Raw genomic sequence first — 23,291 nt, 5'->3', positions numbered from 1 at the left:
CGAATATCTTACATTCGAATTTCATCTTTAAAACATGGGTTTTTATTTTTTTTTTTATCACTGCTAGGCTACTGTTATTGCTGCAATCAAAATGATGTAAAGGTTAGGGACTGAAGGAGTGAGCAACTTTTATTAAGCACCTTTTCCATGGCATAAAATATAATTTACAGAACTTATAGTTTAAGCATATCTCACTTGCCAATTTTTTATTCTTTTCTGTCGCTGATGGGATCACTGAATATTTGGCTTTGGCTGCCTTTAATATACTCATTTGAACATATTTTAGATAGTAAATATTTTACTACTTTTATTCAGGATCAACCAGAATCATCCCACTTGCGATCCTACTTCTTGTGCTCAGTAGCTTTTGTCTTCATTTCTTTTATGGCAAACGTGATTGGGCAAATTTTTGGTACAATATCTCGTAGGAAGATACATTCCAGATTATTGTCAACTCTAATGCAGTGCCGAATGGATTTCTTTGAAGCGACCCCCTGTGGAAGATGGAAAGATGTAAATCTTTCTGTAAAGATGGAAATACTCAATATTGTTTAGTGACCATTAATGATGGAATATTAAAATATATTATATTTTTCTTTATGTGTCTGTTTACTTGTCTTTCACTAGTAATATATGCAGTTTCGACGATTGTCATTGCAGTCAAATCAGTGAATTGCGGGCAAAAGTTTGGATTGATGCGTTGCCAGCTTTTACTAACTTATCAACATACTTGGTAAATGTACAATCAGGCAAAAGCAAAACTCTAAAGGATTTTTTATGACAAAGCAGCTAGAAATGGCGCTGAGTGGGGGGGGAGGATTCTCGATGGCTTCTTTTAAGGGAAAAAACGTGATGGTATTTGATTGGGAGCTAAATATTTAAAAATAAAACAGAGTTCATCTCCATTTTTGAATCATTCATCAAGATATGCTAGCACAAACTTGATCAGGCATATAAAGATAGAACCGGCAAGTTCGGCTCCTTGAAGGGATCAGCAGGTTATTTTAGTCATTCTGAGGTAATGTCCCCTTTAATCAATGGGTTTATGCACTGCATTCGCTTAAAAAAAAAAAAAAAAAAAAAAAAAACAGAAGTTGAGCTAGAGAACGTTTGCTGACACCCATAACTTTTATGATCTTGGCCGCAAGAAAATTAGTTATGAGGTCAAATGCTTTCTGAAAGTCGGCTGAAAGTACAAGGTTGACATGAACTGCTACAGACCACAGAACTGAAAAAAAAAAGGCTGCAGCGTTGATCCGAAACAAAATCAAAGTTTAATGCAAGAGCTACAGAATGGGACACCTTGTACGCATTTACTCTGCTTACAAAATGTAAAAGATCCAGTAGCGAGACTAAACTTTAAAATGGTAACAGCAAATTTAAGTTACCAGAATGGTGCATCAACAGATATCTAAAACAGGCTATGACCAGACAATAGTTATTCTTAAATAACGGAAGGCACTCATCTAAATCCCATCTAACATCTATAGCATTTTTGGCAAAGCGAAATCAGATTTAATCTGTTGAATCACCAACGCGTAAGAAAAATACACGAAAAGTCGGAACACTTATGAGAAGTCTTATATGTTTATTAAGGTCAAAGATTTATAATGTAGTTAAAACCAATAAATTCCAAATGTTTGTGAACAACATCACTTTCAACAGTCAAACTAATTTAAATCAAACAAATGTTTGAACACATTTAACTAACAGTTGAATCAGACTGCATTATCCTTCATTAAACGAGCTTTTCTTTTATATTCCAAGTGAGTTTTCCGTGCACCAACAGTAATACCAAAAATATCCTCATGGTAACGGCCGCTATTCTAAAACAATACACAATTAATTAGAAACACAGCAACTCTATACTGAAACATCATAGAAATAGATATTATTTCCCTTTCTTTTCTCTAATAGCACAATAGTTGCACCTACTGACAAGTGGCTTTAAGATTTATCGACTGATCTTGAAATATGACTATTCCCAAGTTCGATACGGCAGCTTGTGATATACTTCTACCCTTGAAATACCATTGAGGAATATAGCCACCTTTATACATGCACAAATAGAGATACACAAAAAAACTGTTCTTGACATAAATGGTTTCACTCTCAAGCAAAAATAAAAACAGAGAGAATTACAAATTTAAAAGTATCTCAGATCCCAGATAACTAGGAGTAGAATAAGCGTTAGGAGTGAAACAAAAAGCTTTTTCGTAAAAAAAATTCATTCAATAGCGCATACCTAAGTAATACTGCAGATAATATAACGAAGAGGTAACGAAAGCCAAGAGCTCATATGGCACTTGTGACGAGAGATCGGATCCGGTCTGGTTATGTCAATCACGCATCTAGAACCTATGCTTATTCTCCAACTCGCCAAAGTACTAGAAATCTCCCCAACTCCCCCAAAGAGGTCGGATCTGGTCCGGTTATGTCAATCACGTATCTAGAACTTGTGCTTATTCTTTCCATCAAGTTTTATCCCGATCTCTCCACTCTAAGCGTTTGCCAAGATTTCTGTTTCCCCCATTCACCCCTCAAATGTCCCTGGATCAGATTCGAATTGAAAATGGAACATCTGAGACATAACATCTTTCTATATATCAAGTTTCATTAAGATCTGATCACCCATTAATGAGATAAACATACCTCAATTTTCACAATTTATCCCTCCCAACAGCCTCCCCCAGATGGTCGAATCGGGGAAACAACTATTATCAAGGCAATTTCTGCAGGTCCCAAAATACACCAATTAATTTTCATCGTCCTAGCTCCTCCAGAAGCACCGAAATCGCCAAAGCATTGGAAATCCCCCCCAGCTCCCCAAACAGAGCAGATCCGTTCCGGTTATGTCAATCACGTACCTAGGACTTGTGCTTATTCTTCCCACCAAGTTTTATCCCGATCTCTCTACTCTAGACGTTTTCCAAGATTTTCGGTTTCCCCCTCCAGCATCCCCCAGTGTCACCTGATCCAGTCGGCACTTGAAACAAGGGATCTGAGACAAGAGATCCTACTGCATATTAAATTTCATCAAGATCCGGTGACCCGTTCATAAGTTCAAAATACCTCATTTTTTCTAATATTTCCGAATCAACCGTCCTTCCACTCCCCCCCCCCCCAGATGGTCGAATCAGGGAAGCGACTATTTCTAATTTAATTGGTCCGGTCCCTGATACGCCTACCAGCTCTCAGCGATCGCTATATTGATCACGTATCTAGTTTCGAATCTTCTTCATGTAAAAATTGGGGTGGTCCGGGATTCGAGCCCGAGACCTCTCGCACCCTAAGCGAGAATCATACCACTAGACCAGCAAGCCACACTATCATTCTTCTCAACTATCTCGTTTGCTGGTGGTCGACTCGGTGGACCGACCATTTCTAATTTAATCTGGTCTGGTCCCTGATAAGCCTGCCAACTTTCATCGTCCTAGATTATCTGGAAGGGCACAAACTAGCAAAACCGGGACCGACAGACGCCCACCAGACAGACAGACAGACATGCAGATAGATCGACGGACAGAAATTGCAATCACTATACGTCACTTGGTAAATACCAAGTGCCATAAAAAGCAAGTGTAGCTACAGAAAAAAGGTTAATCATTTGATGTCGGACGGGCAGAAAATTGCACACGTAAATGAATAAGAGAAACAAAAAGAGGAACTTGTAACCAGTTAATCCACACACGCGTACCTACACACATAACCCTGTGTTTTAGTTTTGACTCAAGATATCTTGATTGTTTTTTTTCCCATGTTTACTCTGCTCTTGTGAAGTTTTAAGTTTTCATTTAAAAATGAATTGCAGTGTATTCTCTTCTTATTTTGTTTTGTTAACAGTCATTTTCGCATATGACATGGGATAGATATGAATTATTATCATTACAATACAACTTGTATTTCAAATAACAACCAGGCCAAAAAGACAGGTTATTTAAGATAATTTTATTATATATCAAAGATACATTACTTTTATACTAAAATTACCAAGTAAGTTTCTAGTACAATTGTTCCTATAGGACAGTAGTTTATAATCTTTGAATGCATTTTATTTTAAATTCATTTAGAAATATGTCTTTGTCCATACCAAAAAATTGAATACTAGAATGAAAACATGTTTTAGTAAAGATTTCAAGGAACCGAGTTCTTTGCTTTTGGAATAACACCTATACATACATTCAAACAGGAGGTGTTTAATTAAAAAAGAGCCAACCTTGGCCCTTGGAGAACTGCAAAGTTTACTTTGCCCAATAAACGAGTCAATCAATGAATACACGTGTTTGAACTAGATGTGCTGATCCTTTAATTTTTAAAGTTTCATATTTAAATATTTTTGTCCCTTGAAATGTTCAGAGGCCAAAGTGATTTGACCAAAGCGACTTAGAAAATAACAAAATAAGAGACATTATTATATCAATCTTGATGATCCAAATGACGGGGTAAAAATAACTTCAGGATTTTTGTTTGTTTGCGCATCTGTTCCAATAGGGACAAGGTCTAACAGCTCATTTAAGTATAAAATTAGTAAAAATGGCTACTGAAAAATTAATAGTTACTATGTTATTATTGTTATGTAATTTTTAATAGTGAAATTTTTTGGCTATTTCTCGTGACAAATCCAGTGGCTATATATCATTGTATGTTTTTTTTAGCACTTAGTACTGCGTTCCTATCAACAAGAGTCGAAATTTCACTCAAACTATCCCGATCATATTAGCTCCAACTCGTTATATATTCATGTCCACAGATATTACACTGCAATGGAGGGACAATCCAAATAAATAACAAAGCTAGGAAGAAGTTATTCAGCCTAAAAAAATCTACCAAAACAACCTTAACCCAAGAAAAATACTCCATTATTCAAATACAGTCCAATCTTGTGTAATTTACTAGACTATTATTTTCTCAAGGGGTGCAAACTCTCAAGACAACTCCGAAACCATGTTTCTAATCGCCATTCTAATTAAGCAAACTCATGAAAAGTATACTTCAAACGTCAAAATACTTCATTACGTATACTTCAGAACGTCAAAAGAGCTCCAGCCTTTTATACCCTGTCTATCCTCATGTCAAATTAAGCTTAAAAATATGATTTTAACTGCCAAGCAGTACTGAGGTAAAAGACAAAAAATCCATCTTTTATAAATATTAACATTTTACGATTTTATAAAGATACAATTAAATTTACACAGTTAAATTTAGTATTCCTAGACGTAAACCTACATTGAAAGTGGAAAAATTCTGGATGCCATCTTGATAAATAGTTTGTCTTGAATCCTGAAAATTCTAGTCTTTGGATCTAGGACCTTATCCTAGATCTTAGGATCTAGAGTACCGTCTCACCACTCACAAAGAAGTAAAAGTAGTAATAAGGTACCCTCTCACTAAAACATCAGCCATATTCCGTCAAAGCTTAGGTCCTGTACTAACAGGGAAACTATTAAATTCAGTGCACAGCTTTGTCGTTTACTAGGCTATTATTTTTTTGAGGGGATGCAACTCTTCAATTTCACCCTGAAGCCATGTTTGCAGTCCCCATTCTAGTCAAGCAAGCTCATGAAAAGTCTACTTCAGTATCAATGTGAGGACAGACAGGCAAGCTTTCCCTTCCAAGGATGGAGGTAGGAATTTATGACAGAGTGTATGACTCTAGACCATCACACAACATGAAAAGAGCTCCGGTCTTTTATACCCCTCGGCCTATCCTCACGCAAAATTAAGCTTAAAATATGATTTGCAAAAAAACTGACGTGATAGGGGTATTTGAATACTATTTTCAACAAATAAGATTCTATAACAAATATTAAAAATTATTAAGCATTTTTTTATCGCAAGCCTCTATTACTGATACATGGGGAATTACAAGAAAGTGGCAATAAAAGTCAACGTAACATCTCATGCTCACTCATGCACAAAAGGCAGTATGAAACGTGATTTTATGCTTTATGAAAGACTTTTGCTGTATGAAAGAGAATATTTAAATTGTATCTGATACTGAAACTTACAATGAGGTTTTCAACAGCCGATGCAGCTTCATCCGCGTTGATATTTCCATATTCTTGAAATATTGAAACTATAACCGATTTGACATCATTCGCCATGTAAAAATCTCCACATACATAAATATGACCGCCATGACTATCCAACAATTCATAAATACGACGGGCGTTGGCATCAATCATCATCTTATGTTGTACAAATTCCTGGATAAAAATATATAAATAAATCCAAACATGGTTCCATCTACAGTCAATTTGACGTTAAGCGAAAAACAGCAAATAAACAAAAGAAGAGTCGAAACTAGTAACGATAACTTCTTTCCATTAGACATGCAAGTGCCTTCACAAACGAAACTCAAACTGATTATTACCTTTTTTTCTAAGTCTGACTGCTATAAAACAACTATTATTTTTCGCTATTTCCCGAGCTGACCCTTAATTTTTTTCCGATAAATTTTTTCAATTTACGAAAACGAAATTTATTACACATACTTTATTTAAAAAAAACAAACTTTACGTTGAAATATATCTAATCATTCCATTTGATTCGGCTCTCGGCATCATCACGCATGCTTGTAGGGTAAAGGGATAGGCTTGAAAGTTATGCATTCAAACTTTGCTAAACAATCCCACCCAATCACGGAATTTGATATACTTGGCGCTCCCAGAAAAGCAAGACACCAAAGAAAGTAAAATTAAGTATAGTTCTAAACAGGCAAAACCCAAGGAAGAAGCCTTCGAGAACGCCCTTTCCCCCGAAACATTTTTATGTTTACTATGGAATCTATTACCCAACGTTTTCCATTAACTTCACTTTTTTTTACCCATCTTAAAAGTCAAAAAAAAATTTTTTGAACGTACCTCTGCCAAGGCCAGATTAAGGCTTTTTCACAATTTGAGAAAAGGAATGAACTCTATGCACAAAAAGAGAAAAAGTAAAAAAAATCTCAAGACAGCACTTACTCTCTCAATTACAACTTCTCGGGAGTAGGCAGTTGCAGCAAGCTCAATAGCGCCCATATTATGATATTTCCACTTCTCCTCTCTGCAAAGATCTAGTTCTTGGGTTCTATACCCTCCATAGAAAATAGCTGCGCCCAGATGTTGTCCAACTAAAATTATATTTGGATTTGTCACTATTGATGTGTTAGCATTATTACAAATTGACACAGAGCGAAATCAATCAGATCAAGAGTAACAATATTAGTGAACAATGAATACCAGCTTTTATCCCAAGTAATCTACAAAGATAGTTGAAAAGGTCGAAAAGTACTCAAAACGGTGAAATAAAAAAAAAGTGAGTATCATAAAGATTTTTAAGATTAGAAATTTTCACAATAAGACACATATTTGTGGCCCCGTTTCTTAATTTATCTAGAAAGGGGACTTTGGGCCAATTTGAGGTGTGAGGCTTTGACCCAAACATTGAATATTGAAATTAAGCCCAAACAGCTTGGATTGGATGAAAAAAAAATTAATAATGATAATAACAGACTACACCTTGTCTGCTAAGTCTGGACCAATCTAATAGGAGATATTGTACAGTTTCTCCAACTTCACATCTTGATATAGCTGGGGAATAGCCTATGGTTATTAACTAAAACTATTTAACTAGACTATTCTTGAAAAAATTAAGAAATAACATTAGTATGTAATTCATAAACTGACACCGAGCCAAAGGCTGACAACTTCTTCAAGGCAAGTAAATCGAAAAACAAAAACAAAACAATATTAGCCAACAACGGACACCAGATTTTTTCAAAAGTAATTCATAAAGACAATGGAAAAGGTCGAAAAGTATTAAAAAACCCAATATAATAATAAATAAAGAAAAATGATTTCCAAAAATAAGATGAAAAAAAACAAACATATTTTTGGTTACCTTTTTTTTTGGATTTCGACATTTCACAGCCTCTTTCTGAAACCATTCCTGAAGTTCTTCTGATTTTCTCAAGGCTCCCGATGTTCGATCATAGCTGTTAGATTATATAAAATTACCTTTCATCAGTTCTGCCCGATGCATCCAGAAAGACCTGAATGGTACGATGCCTGTACCCGGTCCTACCATTATAATTGGTAGAGTTGGATTTTCTGGCAAATGAAATCGAGGCTCACTAAAAAACAAGAAAAAATATTTATTGTGTTTTTTTATATAAAAAACTTTGGCTAGCTCTAGTCAGTTAACAGTAAGAATCGTTTCTATTCGGTGTTTTAAGTTGCTTCAACACTAAGTACGTAATTTTCTCTGTCAAGTGTCACAATAAGTACAACCTTTCAATTTTATACAAGTTTTATAAAATCACCCCAATCATCGTCTAAATCATCACAAATTAACTGTTCAAAAATTTGAATGTGTAATAGAGATAGAAATTGAAGCTAGCATAAAGCATGAAAGGCTTTCAGGGTAAAGTTTATAAAATATTGTCTTCACAGTTAATCACTTGTTCATCAAGAAATTCAATTTTGTTGCTGCTATATTGACTTTTACCTAATGCAACATAAACTTTAATAAACTGAAATTCTAAGTTGAGTTTCAGCCTACTTTACATAACATTTGTTACGGAAGAAATTTTCTCCGTAAAGTAACTTTCACATTACGTACATAATAGGCCATGCTAACTGGTGAAGTTACGTTACGTGTAACCTTTCACACTTAAACAAATCGAACATTAGGTGGGTAACGCAAAAAGTATGTAGCCATTATTTTCATCGTTTAAAGTCATCGCAATTATCATATGTACACTATAAAGAAATAAAAAAAATGCAAAATAAAAAATCCAAAAAAAAATATAAAGAAAATAAAAAATGCAGGATAGAGATAAAAGATTCAAGCTACTATCAAGCGTGAAAGGCTTTATAGAAATTTCAAAATTTATCGATTGCTCATTCAGAGATTCTGGGTCTGCAAAATTTTGCATCAACCCACAAGAAATCAATCACTGTTATAATGAACTTCCTGAATTTTCCAAACAGGATTGCTTTTCAGCTAGTATTGATCCCATGATCCAAACGGATTTAGGCGGCTAGATTTTTGCACCCTAGATATTGAGTAATACATTATATAAATATATATAAATATATACATATATATATATATATATATATATATATATATATATATATATATATATATATATATATATATATATATATATATATATATATATATATATATATATATATATAATACATATATAATAACCGTAATCTAGCATAATAGAATATACGATCCGATATACACCCTCCGAATAAACGATCCGTAATAGAAAATACACCCTCAGAATAAACAAATTCGAAAATACGTAGAAGTTTTCCGTGTAAACACAGATATTCGTCTTTTTTCAACAATCGTCTTTATAGCAAGAGAGTAAAGTGGTAAATAATTTTTAATCTTACTGGTCATGGAGTAAGAATCTAGCGAAAGAATATATATTCTATTACGTATAATAAGCGTTACAGAGTAAGCGGAATCTAGCGTAAGAATATATAATACATATATATATATATATATATATATATATATATATATATATATATATATATATATATATATATATATATATATTTATATATATATATATATATATATATATATAAAAGACTCACAGGGGAAAAAGGAAGAGACAGAGGGAGCAAACCAATACCGAGAAATGACTATCAAAAACTGAGCAAAAGTACGACCAGAAAGACGAGACCGATGATGGAGATGGCATATCGAAGGTCCACGTAGCACTTAAGTCATGTATCTTCTGTATACTATTCAGTCTCACTTAAAAGTACAATAAGAAAAAACATAAAGTACATCAAAAAGCTTTTCAAATCCTCCAGTAAAAGCAATAAAATCGAACTTGAACCCATTAAAAGCCAAAGTTTATATTATTCCATAAAAGAATAACTTTAGCTCAAAGTTTTACTGATTACCAATAATATTGGCTCACGACTTGTTTTAGAATTTAACCAAGGAACCGAAACAGTCTATTTGCAAATATTTGACACTAAGAAACTGCAATATACGTTCAGGGAAGTATATGCCAAAAATTGTGCTCCAAAATTGAGACAAAGCTCATCACTAAGCCAATGAATTCACATTTTTGCATTCATTGATGTTCACTTCTTAGAATTACCATGATTGTAGTAAGAATAGTCCTTGGACGATTTCCATGGAAGACAACCTCCCCTCCCTTGTCTACAGGTTTGACTTAATAGATACGGTTTTGCTTGATCAATTGACAGCATAAAATATAAAGATAAAAGTTGGATTTCTCAAAATACCGATGACATGAAACTTTATAGTAGAACACAATAAATATTATAGACACAACCCTCCTGAAGAAGGCGTTTACGGTTGTTCCAATAGTAGCTTGAATCTTTTCTTAAAAAAGACGGTGAATTCTTAGTGACTCAAAAACTAAGTTCCTCTAAACGCAAGTGGAAGCTTTCTTGAGCCAGAGACAGTGTTTCTTGCTATCCAATGTCAAATGGATGGTTATGTCTGGATTTTTTTTTTTTTTAAGATCAAAATTTCAAAAGTAAAAACTTTGGGTTTTTCCTACGAGAATGACCTATTTTTTAGCAACTTTTTTTTTTAGTCTTAATAATCGTAACAAGTGTTTTGGATGTCAAAAGCAGTTTTTAACCATTCGTGAAAGCGAGAAAATAAAGACTTTTGACGTATTTTAAAAACTACAAGCCTTTGACATTCTTACAGACCAAGGTAGACATCCTCCTGGATTACTGATTAATCAAATTGATCAATCATGTTGAGTTGACACCAAAACGTCACGTAACAAGGGTTTTGTAAAATCCCAATAGGACAACATATTTGTTACATAGAACAGAAAGCTATAAAAGAAACTATTTTTAGGAAACGGTACTATCGAGTTTATTGAATTTGTGATTGCGATGGCTAAGAGTGTCAACGACATTGATGCTGAAAAAGAAATAAAAGAGGCCTTCGACGTCTTTGACAAAGACGGCAACGGACATATTAATGTAGAAGAACTTCGATACGTTTCGGTAAATTTGGGCGAAACATTCTCTGATGAAGATATAGCCGAGATGCTTAAACAAGCTGATTTCGATGGTAATGGTGTTGTAAACTATAAAGGTATTTTTTTATGCTTGGATATTTTTCTAAAACTTTTAGATGGATGCAAAAATTCAGCTTGTAAACTTTTATTTTAATGCACATAAAAATCTCACTTTAATTTGAAGCTAGAATTTTTCATTAAGCGGTGGTCTTATGCTTCTGTAGCCAGAATGTCATGTCTAGACATGTGTCTGCCCAGAAATCTAAGTCTTGACACCTACCATTCACAAGTAAAATTTAGTATTTCGCTTAAAAAACGGCAGCTTTTCCTGGCAACAACACGGTATTAATAATATTACAGGACCTAAATACCCAGGCTAGTACAAAATGGGGAAATATGGTATCCTAGTTTGCACTGATTTTGTGCTAGGACAGAAACTAGTAATGGCATTAGACTACTACAATTTGGTAGGTGGGATAATCTGGGTAGTTATAAACAACCTGATGTTTAGTCCCAATGCAGCCCATGAGTTAAAATAGTGCTTGCATTAAGTCTCATTCTAACTTATTTTTTACTTTCTTCAAAGTTTTTTTTGTCATTCCTCAACTTAATTATGACATGGAAGGAATTATTCTTTAATAAAACAAGAAAAATTTGCCTACTTGTTATTTGTCAAGTAAAGTTAAGACCATTCCTTAATAAAAACAAAGCGAGTGAAGAATTCACTGAAACGAGGATTTCGTAATAAAACAGGCTATTAGGGAGGATAACTGCCAACAGAGTAGTTGATGTGTTGCTAGACTTCAGGAGGACAATTTGAGATGAATTATTCTCTTAAGGAGAAAAACTGGATGAATTTCGAGCAATATTAGCTTGTTAGAAGAGACAATGATTTTTTGCAAGAGGTCTCTGAGTGATAGATCGAAAAGAGCAAGAAGGGAAAAGGAAGTAGGGAAAGCATTAAAGTAGGATTTTAGGTTTCACTAAATGGATGCCATAAATTAGATCAATCAAGATCTGGAAAACGCAACCAGACTGCTTAATTAATTTTACGCTTCTGAACAGGCATGACTGAAGCATTGTGAACATCGTGAGGCCGACGATTGCTGCCCATTCTAACCATGAGTCCCCAGTATCGGCACTGACTGCTTATGAGTTTATCAATAACGAGTGGCTGTTTAGTCTTCTCTCTAATTTCGTCCCTCCAGTAGATTCTGAGAAACGGTCGAAGACAATTATTTTCAAAACTTTGGATCCTTTCCTCTAGCTGTTTTGTCAGCGCCCAGCTTTTGGAACCATACGTTAGTACTGATAGGACATTGCTATTGAAGAGGCTCAGTATTAGCTTCAAACAGAAAGTGGCACTTCTCCAAACGTTTCTTAACATATCAATGGCGCTTCCTGCGTACGTTATACATGTGGCAATTTCATGCTCAGGGCTTCCATCAGTGCTCACTAGACTCCCACGATATCTAAAAATATCTGTCTCTTCAATTTTCCTTGCTTTAACTGTCAGGGGTTTAGGAGGTAGTCTATTCACATTGCGCATGATATTTGTCTTTTGCGTGCTTATTGTTAAACCTACTCTTTCACCTAATTTCAAGAGCTCATTTATGTTGTATTGAAGCTTCTCTCTTCAGTGAGAAAGAAGCGTTATATCGTCTGCAAAATCTGCATCAAATAAAGTGCGATTTTTGTTCAACTGAATGCCACTTATCAGGCACGTACACAGGAATTTTTTCGGGGGGGGGGGGCGGCAAAACCTTCGAAACAACAGATATAAAGTAGCACTTTTTTATTTAGTAATGTAAAAAGCACGTATATCGGAAAATACAGATTAACTTTAATCTGTAGTATTGTAGCGGATGGGGGGGGGGAGAAGACTGAAGCCTCAAAAGTTCGTTTTAGGCTCAGGTTATGTTCTATTGCAAAAACGTAGATTTTAATGAAAAATGATAGTTTCCAAAATTGATCCTGAAAAGATTTTATCCTGAAAAGGGGGGATAAACGCCCTAATATCAAGGATAATTCTATTTTGCTGTGGACAGCAAACTCTCTTTACAAAAAAAAAAAAAAAAAAAATACAGGACAATTGCTAATTACTTCAAAGAGGATAAAAAGTTAGACAGAAAATGGATTAATAATTGGGCAGTGACTTGAACGGATAATTACATGCTGTAAAATCCCCCCAAAAAGGCTTCATATATGTATCTAGGTTCTTAATAAATGTCCTATTTTTGCCAGAAATCCCAAAAAAACCATGGGGAAATTAAACATTTCACAAAATTTCGGGGGGGGGGCCGGGCCCAAAGCCCCCCCCCTTCATACGTGCCAGCCACTTATGAAGTTGCACGTCCGCAGGATGAAACCAATGAGTAATATAAACAGCACTGAGGATCGAATGCACCCCTGTCGAACGTTTGAGTTGACTTTGGACCACTCAGTCAATTCCTTATCATTAGTTTGAATAGCACACATTTGTTTATCATATAACGCCATTTGAATTCTGACCATTTTATCAGCGAAGCCATAGTAGCGCAGTACATTCCTTAGTAAGTCTCTATGGACTGAGTCGAAAGTCTTCTGGAATTCGATGAAAGCCATTATGATTTCAGTCTGCCATTCATTTGAATCTTCAATAAATATTATAAGAATAAAGATTATGTCAGCACATGACCTACTTGGTCCGAAGCCATGCTGTTCATCTCTGAATATGGCTTCAACTTTTGTCTGGATGTGGTTCAAAAGTACTTGGCAGAGGACTTCGCTTCCAGCAGACTGTAGGGTGATACCTCGCTAATTGTTGCAATCAGAAACTCTACCCTTCTTAATTAGTTTCAATATATACCCTTTCTTCCAATCTGTGGGAATATCCTCAGTGTCCCATATCTGCATTAAAACTTCGTTTAGTGGCTCAGCTAGCACTCCAACACCGTATTTCAATAGTTCAGGTTGCATACGATAATCGCCTCTGTACTTATGTCTAATTGGAAAAGGGGTCGACCATCTGGGGGGTCTGCAGGAAGGGCAAAATTTAATATTCCGTGGAAATACTCTTTCCATCTATTATCGATTTCTTCTTTGCGCGTTAGCAGTCGTCCTGATTTACTCTCAATCGCAGTAGCAGGCTTTTTGAAATCTTCTGTGATCTCTTTCGTTATGCGATAAACTGCCCTATTATCATCTTTACTAGCAGCAGCTTCGGCTTCAGTAGCTTTGGTCTCGAGGAAGCAACGTCCATCTGCTCTCCTCTGGGCTTTTTGTGCTTTTTCCTTAGATAGTCCTTATATTCAGAGGTGGTACTGAGGTCGCAGGAGTCTAGTTGAATTTTCATCTCTTTCCTCACTGACATGAGTTTCCAAGAAGAATCACTTATCCACTGTTCCCTCTTCTTTTTAGGTAAACCAAGAGTCTCTTTAGCTACAATTTGCACATTTTCCACGATCTGGGTCTATGTTTCACAAACAGACTCTGTCCTCTCCTCACAAACAAGGCAGGGAAACTTATTGGTGAGGAATAGACAGTAATTTTGTCGAATGTCTTTGTCTTTTATCTTCTGCAAATCAAATGTTCGAAGTGTTCTTTTGCACTTCACAATAGTCTTTAGCTTCAGCTTGAAACGGGCAATTACTAGCTGGTGATCAAAGAACAATTCAGCACCACGATTGGAATGTACATCTTTGAAACATCTGTGTCGCTTCCTGATCAAGAGGCTGTCAATTTTGCTTCTTGTCACTCCATCAGGGGAAGTACAAGTATACTTGTGGACTTCCCGGTGGGGAAACAACGAGCCATCAACAATTAGGCCACGGTCAACACACATATATCAATCACACACTATTATCATTAATGGCGCCAAAACCATTTTATCACATCAGGTGCATATCTATGGCTATTACCAACTTTAGCATTCAAATCACTACATATATTTAAAATCTCGTGCTCAGCTACATAGTTGACTAGATCGTTAAGGTTTTAATAGAAACAATATTGGAATTATTGGCTTCATTTGTCGGAGCAGATGCTACAATCATTGTCAGCTTTGACTGCAAGCTTGCAAAACGGACTTCCATCATCTTTTCGTTTTTGGGGACGAACTCAAGCGTTGACTTGGTCGCAACTTAAACGTCTTGGCCGCAACTATCTTGGGACTAGAGACGTGCTGTTAACCCCCTAAGATTTGTTAATCTCCGTGATTGGATTAGCCCTAAATAGAAGAAAATGAAATCTATATAAATGTTCAAATAGAACATTTTCGAAATATCTGCAATGTCAAAATGTATTTAAATATATATTCTCTTCATTTTTGAAGAGATTTCTAAACATTTTTCTTTCTCTTGGCTTAAACCTGGAACACATGTCGGTTAAAAAGACAACTTTTGTTGGCGTCTGAATGAACCATGATCTATACCCCGAAGCTTGTTGTGTATATTTAAAATGACATCTAGGAACATTGTATGTGCCCTAGACACAACTCACAGCTGTTGACTGCGTGGCAAAACACAGCCAAGCATATATATATATATATATATATATATATATATATATATATATATATATATATATATATATATATATATATATATATATATATATATATATATAATGTGCTAGTGTGTATTTTTGTAAATATAAAGATATCGCTGAAAAAGCTATCCAAAAAAAAAGAGGGAAGTAAACGTGAAAAATGATTCCCAGTTTACTATATTGATGGTAGGCTACAGTCAAGGAAAGTATATAGATGTTAATTCTAAAAACTGTCTGTTCTTTCTTCTCTGAAGACATTTTATAAACATTCAATACATATAAACATTAATTTTGCGAGTCTCAACTTCGGTTGACCGTCTTTGAGAGGATCACTTGCAAGTACACTTGGCAACTTGTCCCTTATGCTTGTCTAGTACAAGTAGTACTTCAACTACTTGACCTTTGAGTTGTTTTAGCTTCTTCAAGTGTTTTTGATACCGGGGTAGATAACATCAAGAGGAATGCACAAGGCTGCGAAATTCATGAAATGGTACACCTTTTGAGCTGATGTTGACGTTTTCCTGGTAGTTATGCTAGAACCTTTTTAAGGACTACCCTTTCCTGAAGTTTAAAACAAAATTCCGCTAATTGAAAAAACAGAATTCACAGTTTGTAATGATATCGGCTTCATCATTACTAAGTATTAAGTTTTCCAGAATAAAACAAGAGAACCAAAATAATTTTTCTGGGAAATTGGGTGTCGCCTTTCAGTTTCCTGTGGTTTAGTGGAGCGGCTTAACCATGCTCTTAGATATGGTGATCGATTGAGGTATGGAGTCTTTTTTTTTTTTTTTTTTTTTTTTTTTTTTTTTTTTTTTTAAGCAGTGGAAACAATGATTAAAAGTTGTGGCATTGTTTTTCCTACTTTCTATACTAGCGTCAACCTCTTTCGAAACAAATTTCATATTGGAGTTTCCTTGTTGGTTTGGGGTGGGGGTTGGGCAGTGACATGTCGGTTTTGCGTATATTTTTTCGAATTATTGTTTTGCTGGGTCTATACTGGGTAAGGTTCGTCTTTGGCGGTTTACATTTAGACGTAAAAAAAAAGGTGAGATGTACAGTATTCAGAGAATTTACTAATGACAATTTCAAGAATAGTGATGAGGTTCAAAAGACCACTTTGCAGACCTTAATTGATATTTGCATTATGAAAAACAACTGTAGTGGCCTGGAGTTGTCTTTGGGAGGGATACAGACCACATTTCCAGAATAGTTCAATAGCTTAACAGAGTTGCCAACTAGAGTGTCTGAAAGGTTGAATGAAAGGCTTAGACTTGTATGTGGTGTTAAAATATGCGTTGAAAATCGCGTTGCTGTACTCAAGAAGCAGCCAAAACAGAAGGTTTGAGCGGGGGGGGGAGTCTTTTCGCGTGGAAAGTTTATTCCTAAAAATGTCGTTCTAGTCAATGCCTAAAAAGGAATTTAAACTTATATTTTAATGAAAACATGTAAAATTATGTCTGTCTCCTAGGAGTAAAAAATAGGAACTTGTTTTTAGTGTGTAGCTGTTCCATCTCTTTTTTTAGAAGATCTTTCTGTATATTTCTTCTGACATGTTTTATAACCATGGGAAGGCAAGGGCCCCGTGGACCTTTCAAGCGGCGCCTCTCGCTGTTTCCTTTGATTTATACGACTGAAATGTTTTCTTTATTTATTTAATTTTCACAACTCTAGTTTGAATGCTTGTGATCCCTGTAAATGAAAAGATAAAACGAGGATGTAATAAAAACAAACACGTCATCTACAGGTACTTCTCATAATGAAAGTTCTTTCGTCGTTTTGTTTGCTTTAAGTAAAATAAAGGTACTTGTTAATTATAGCGACCACACCCAAGAAGTGAAGTTATGTTTATCCTAATGAAGTATATCAAAATACGATGAAAATATGATACTTTATTAACAAAATTACGAAAACTACATGAGAAAATTGAAAGCAGGCCGCCCAGAACGCATTGTATTAAAGAGCTAACCCAACTACCTCTTATGTATTAAATATTCAATTAAAAAATATATCTATAGTAGTTTATTTCACTGACGCTAGGCTAAATTTTCTTCGAAAGTAGACAGAAAAATCTGTTTACTCAGATCAGTACTTGAGTATTCTCAAGTGACACTGTCCTAATATTGGTGTGGTTGCTATAATTAACAAGTACCATAAAAAACAAATTTTGTCAACTGAAAGTAAGGAGCAAGATCAAAACTCAAAGTGAACAGAAATTATTCACTATATGAAGATGTTTCCCCCTCCTTAATACCTTTCACTTCACGTTAAAGTTTTTAACACTTTAAAAAAAGATTTCTATTCTAATTAAACGGACCTTGTGTTTCAGGAATCGTTCTTAGAAATTGGGACAAACAGTCAAACTTTAGTGTAAAGAGCAAGGTATTCAATGGAGGGCAACCCTTTTGTATACAGAATAATTTCTGTTCGTGTTGAGTTTTAATGCTTTTTCTTACTTTTAGTTGAAAAAAAAAAGTCATTTTTAAATTTTTATTATTTTTCAAATAGTGCTGATTAATTAGGCTCACCTTCCCCATGAAATATTCCCTCCCCTCACAGGAAACCCCTCCTTGGAAAGTTCTTCTCGCTTAAAATGCACTCTCTCCCTAAAGTTTCTTCCAGAGAATTCCATCCTCGCTGAAAATTCTCCTTAGCATACTTTTATTTGAAAAAGACTTAAGTTCAAATCGTTATTCTGATCACTCAAGAATTCTTCCCTTCCATGGGAATTATTTCCTGGAAATCCAAACAACGGAGAAAATTTTCTCTCCGACAAATCCCCTGGAACATATCCCCATGCAAAAGCAAATGGGCAAAGACAAAGTAAGACAAATAATGATAATTTTCCATAGAAATTCAATAGAACCTCCCCAATGTAATATATCCCCTGGAAAATTCACTACGGAAATTTTTCTCCACACAGAATAAATTCTCGTTGGAAAACTCATCCCAAGCACAAAATCCTCCTCCATATAAAAAACATCTGCATACTTCCCAATAACACATACTATACGTAAGCAATAGGCAAATTTTAATAACTTAAAGATCTATCCTCAGGTGCTGGGGGGGGGGGGGGGCGCGTTATCTCCAAAGGCATTATTTTTTGGATTTTCAATATGCTATACAAAATGGCTATCTCAATATTTTGATCAGACGAATTATTGGAAAAGGGGACGTGGGAGGGGACTAGTAGCCCTCTAAATCTTTTTGGCCACTTAAAAAGGGCACTAGAACTTTTAATTTTCATTCAAATGAGCCGTCTCCCAATTTTCCAGGAGCATTGGTTCGATACAGCTATCCCTGAGGACAAAAAACAACAAAAAAGAAACAAATAAACATCCATCCGTGATCTTTCTTCTGAATAAAACTACAAAATTTTATATGTTCGCAGACAGGAGCTCCAAACCTCTACAGTAGGGTTCTCTAATATGTTGAATCAGATGGCGTGATTTTATTAGGATTCCTTGACTTTGAAAGGGTATATTTCCTCTTTTTCTGAAACTGGGCAAATATTCTTAGGCTCGTAGCTTTTTATGGGTTGCACTAAGCATCAAATTTGTTTTTTAGAGTTTCGGTTACTATTGAGCCGTTTAACTCCTTACCACTGTAGAGATATCTAGACATTACGGTCATCCTCAAAATAACCTGTCACCTAGGGTCTTAGTGCGTATAAAAGCTTCTCCCATTTCCTTTGTTCAAGGGATTCATTGTGTATATCTCAGTAACTGGATCAATTTTAAATGGTGCGAACCTGTATTATTTATGATTGTGGAAGCAGAAGGAAAGGGGGTGAGCCGGCAAGTGGTTGGGTACTGACCTATCTTACAGGTATGACTTATGACATGACTGAGTGATGGATCTATTTTATTTTAGCAATATTACCCCCCCCCTAAAAAGTCAATTTGTAGTACAGTTATCCATACAGTGGTAGTTATTAATTTGGTTACAGTGATATACATATATATATATATATATATATATATATATATATATATATATATATATATATATATATATATATATATATATATATATATATATATATATATATATTTTTATTTTAGCAATATTACCCCCCTCCCTAAAAAATCAATTTGTAGTACAGTTATCAATACAGTGGTAGTTGTTAATTTGGTTACAGTGATATATATATATATATATATATATATATATATATATATATATATATATATATATATATATATATATATATATATATATATATATATATATATATATCCTATCACTCTAACCAAATTGATTTTTTCAAGGGGGGGATAATATTGCTAAAATAGAAATATAGAAAATAAAATAAAATATATATATATGGGGCTCTCAGCTGCGTTCGTCTATCGCTAAATACCCAATTTCAATTTTAGCAATATTACCCCCCCCCCACCGTAAAAAAATCAATTTGGTTACAGTGGTAGGATTTTCTGTTTTATCTTCGGTTAGAAGGGAATGTGAGTTACTTATTCTCTTGGGTACAGTGCTGTCCTCCAATCAATGGTAACGCTTGTTATACTACAAATTAGACCATGCAGGTTTAAAGGAATTCACAAGATCCCTGATAGCCATAGTACAACGATTGTGTTAGTGAGTCTAGAGGTCCAAGACACATTAAAACAAGGAAATAATAAACAGTTATTGCCGGACTTAGAGGGACTGCCTAACTCCTTGGCTCAAAATCTGGTTGAAAATGAGTGTGAAAAAGCTTAATCATGTTTTCTTGATGTTATTATAATTAATCTTTATTCAGAAATCTTTTGTAATGTTTATTTATTCTTTTACTGATAGTTTCTGTTTTTTTTTTCCAGATTTCACCAGAATGATGAAACTGAATCAGCGCCTTTCTTAAGTTGACATCTTTCAAGATCAATCATGTGAACGGAATTAAAAGTAGCTTATTACTTCTCTTTTGGCAAGTTAAATTAATTAAACATGTTCGCTCTCTGAAGTTTTTCCTTTTTATTATTCAGGAATTCTATTTTTTAAAAGGATAAACATCCTCCCGAGCCGTTGATGATGCATAGGGCTTCGATTCAACGCTTCTTCTTTACAGGGCAAATTGCAGACCTGTTGCCCAACCTTGCGGCAATGGAAATTGAACTCTAGTCCTTTGCCGGAAGATCTATCCGTCGTGCTATCACAGCGTAGGAATTCTATTGAGCATTCAAGAATAGACTTGTGTTTACAGCAACTCCTATTATGTGGGAAAACATTTTATGTTCGACTTGAATGTGTAATCACAGTTTTGCCGTCTTTCACAGTACTGAGTACTGACAATTCAACTGAAGAACGTGAAACAAAACTTGTAATGCAGTAATTATGCGGAGCTGCAGTAGAGAGATATCTAATACAATTCAAGTTGGTCCCTTGAAAAATAAGGAAACGTCCAAGTTTCCCAAAAGAACAACTACAACCAATCATGAAAAACTTTAAATGTGAAAACTGTCACCAATAACAATATGACATCTAGAATAGGGTTCAAAATTGGTTTAAAAGCAAGTGGAAGCTTTCTTGAGTCAAAAACAGTGTTTCTTGCAGTCCAATTGCAAATGGACGGATCCGGTTGGAATTCTTTTTTCTTATGAGCAGAATGTCTAAAAAAAAGTTTTTTCTGTTTCTCCTACAAAAACGACTTATTTTTCAGTGACAATTTATTCTCGTAGTCTTAAAAATCCTAACAAAGGTATTGGATACCAAAAACTGTTTCAATCATTTCTGAAAGCAAGAAAATAAAACTTTTAACATATTTTGAAAAACCACTAGCCTTTGGTATTCTTACGGACCAAGGTAGACATCCCCTGGTTTACTGATTAACCAAATTGATTGATCATATTGAGCTTACAAATTGATTAGACACAAAAAAGTCTTGTAACAACTTTAGAGGGTTTTGTAAAATCCCGATAAAAAAACATATTCCTTAGATGCAATAAAAACCTATAAAAAACAAGAGCTAAGAGCTCATATGGCACTTTTGAAGAGGTCGGAGGAGCCAAGAACTGATATGGTATGAGCTCTAGCAAAATGTTAAGAATCAATAGATTGCTGTAAAAGGAAAATCAGAGGCTTAATGCTGGTCGGGATTTAAAATAAGAGCTCTGAGTCACGAGGTCCTTCTAAATATCAAAATTCATTAAGATCCGATCACGCACTACCTCAATTTTTGTAATTTTTCCTCTCCCTTCAGCACCCCAGATGGTTGAATCGGGGAAAACGACTTTATCAAGTCAATTAGTACAGCTCCCTGACACGCCTACCAGTTTTCATCGTCCTAGCACGTCCGGAAGCACCAAACTCGCCAAAGCACTGAACCCCACCACCTAACTCCCCCAAAGAGAGCGGATCCAGTCCGTTTACGTCATTCACGTATCTACGACATTTATAAGTGTTTTTTTCTATTCAGATCTATCAGATCAGGTCGAGATTTGAAATAAGAGCTCTGAGACATGAGTTTCTTCTAAATGTCAAATTTCATTAAGATCTGGTCACCCGTTCTTAAGTTAAAAATACCTAATTTTTTCTAATTTTTCCAAGTTAACAACCCCCAGATCCCCCAAAGAGAACAGATCCGTACCAATTATGTCAATCTCGTATCTATAGCTTGTGTTTATTCTTCCCATCAAGTTTCATCCCGACCTCTGCACTCTAAGCGTTTCCCAAGTTTTCGGTTTCCAAGATTTCTGTTCCCCTCCCTCCAACCCTCTTTGTACCCGGATCCAATTCGAATTGAAAATGGAGCATCTGAGACATAATATTCTTCTATATATCAAGTTTCATTAGGATCCTATCCCCCATTCGTAAGATACCTCGATTTTCACGTTTTCCAAGAATTCCAGTTTCCCCCTCCAACTCCCTTCATTGTCACCGGATCTGGTCGGGATTTAAAGTGAGAGTTTTAAAGCACAAGGTCCTTCTAGATATCAAATTTCATTAAGATCTGATCCTCGGTTCGTAAGTTACTAATACCTCATTTTTTCTAATTTTTCCAAATTACCCCCCAACTCCACCAAAGAGGGCGTATCTGGTCCAGTTATGTCAGTCACCTATCTTGGACTTGCGCTTATTCTTTCCACCAAATTTCATCCTGATCTCTCCGCTTTAAGCGTTTTCTAAGATTCCCGGTCCCCCCCCCTAATTGAACTCGATCCGGTCGGGATTTAAAATGAAAGATCTGGATTTCGAGGTCCTTCTGAATATGAAATTTCATTAAGATACGATCTCTCGCTTAGAGTGGAGGGATTGGGATGAAACTTGTTGGGGAAAATAAGCAGAAGTCCTAGATATGTGATTGACATAACCAAAAAGAATGGGCTCTCTTTGGGGGATCTGGGGAAGTGTTAATTCTGAAAAATTAGAATAAAGAGGTAATTTTAACTTATGAAGGATTGATTTAGAGCGAGATAATTTGCTTCAAGCCTCTCATAAGCTGTGTCCATCAGTATTTCAAGCTTTATTACCAAACTTGGCAGAAGCAAGTGTACTATCATCAGCAAATGAAAATAAATCAATATTTGTTTTGTATATATTGAATTAGGATACTGCAACTCATCTGGATGACATATATAAGAACAAAAGGACCTTGAAACATCTCTTATAGCCGAATATAAGACATTGGCATATACAATATAAATAAAAGTACCAAGTATAGACCCTTGTCGAATTTCAAAGTCTACTTCGGCCTTAATATCAGACCCTGGATAAAAAAAAAACCTGCCATGAAGATAAG

At 35.1% G+C, this 23,291-nt stretch overlaps 2 protein-coding genes across 2 annotated transcripts; one reads left to right on the top strand and one right to left on the bottom strand.

Moving 5' to 3' along the window:
• Window positions 1-1,626: 1,626 nt before the first annotated feature.
• Window positions 1,627-8,085, bottom strand: LOC136028311 (uncharacterized). Its single transcript, XM_065706074.1, has 4 exons — window positions 8,001-8,085; window positions 6,966-7,114; window positions 6,009-6,206; window positions 1,627-1,826 (listed from the first exon to the last, which is right to left on the bottom strand). Exons 1-4 carry the CDS (start codon window positions 8,068-8,070, stop codon window positions 1,719-1,721), a joined length of 525 nt encoding a protein of 174 aa, XP_065562146.1. The 5' UTR covers window positions 8,071-8,085; the 3' UTR covers window positions 1,627-1,718.
• Window positions 8,086-10,871: 2,786 nt separating this feature from the next.
• On the top strand, window positions 10,872-20,436 carry LOC136027859 (calmodulin-like). The gene is made up of 2 exons (XM_065705272.1): window positions 10,872-11,109; window positions 20,377-20,436. The coding sequence occupies exons 1-2, from the start codon at window positions 10,905-10,907 to the stop codon at window positions 20,415-20,417; spliced, it is 246 nt and encodes an 81-aa protein (XP_065561344.1). The 5' UTR covers window positions 10,872-10,904; the 3' UTR covers window positions 20,418-20,436.
• The last annotated feature ends 2,855 nt before the right edge of the window (window positions 20,437-23,291 follow it).

The sequence above is a fragment of the Artemia franciscana genome, chromosome 6 (genome assembly GCF_032884065.1).
Source record: "Artemia franciscana chromosome 6, ASM3288406v1, whole genome shotgun sequence".
Classification (NCBI taxonomy): domain Eukaryota; kingdom Metazoa; phylum Arthropoda; class Branchiopoda; order Anostraca; family Artemiidae; genus Artemia; species Artemia franciscana.
Note: the sequence above shows the minus strand (reverse complement) of the source record. Positions and strands in the feature narration are given on the sequence as shown.

Coding starts and splice junctions, on each gene's coding strand:
- LOC136028311 (XM_065706074.1), bottom strand. CDS start 8,070: ATGGTAGGACCGGGTACAGGCATCGTACCATTCAGGTCTTTCTGGATG. Junction 7,115..8,000: donor TCGGGCAGAACTGATGAAAG/GTAATTTTATAT, acceptor ATATAATTTTAG/TTGGACAACATCTGGGCGCA. Junction 1,827..6,008: donor CGGCTGTTGAAAACCTCATT/GTAAGTTTCAGT, acceptor GTATTGTTTTAG/AATAGCGGCCGTTACCATGA.
- LOC136027859 (XM_065705272.1), top strand. CDS start 10,905: ATGGCTAAGAGTGTCAACGACATTGATGCTGAAAAAGAAATAAAAGAG. Junction 11,110..20,376: donor TGGTGTTGTAAACTATAAAG/GTATTTTTTTAT, acceptor TTTTTTTTCCAG/ATTTCACCAGAATGATGAAA.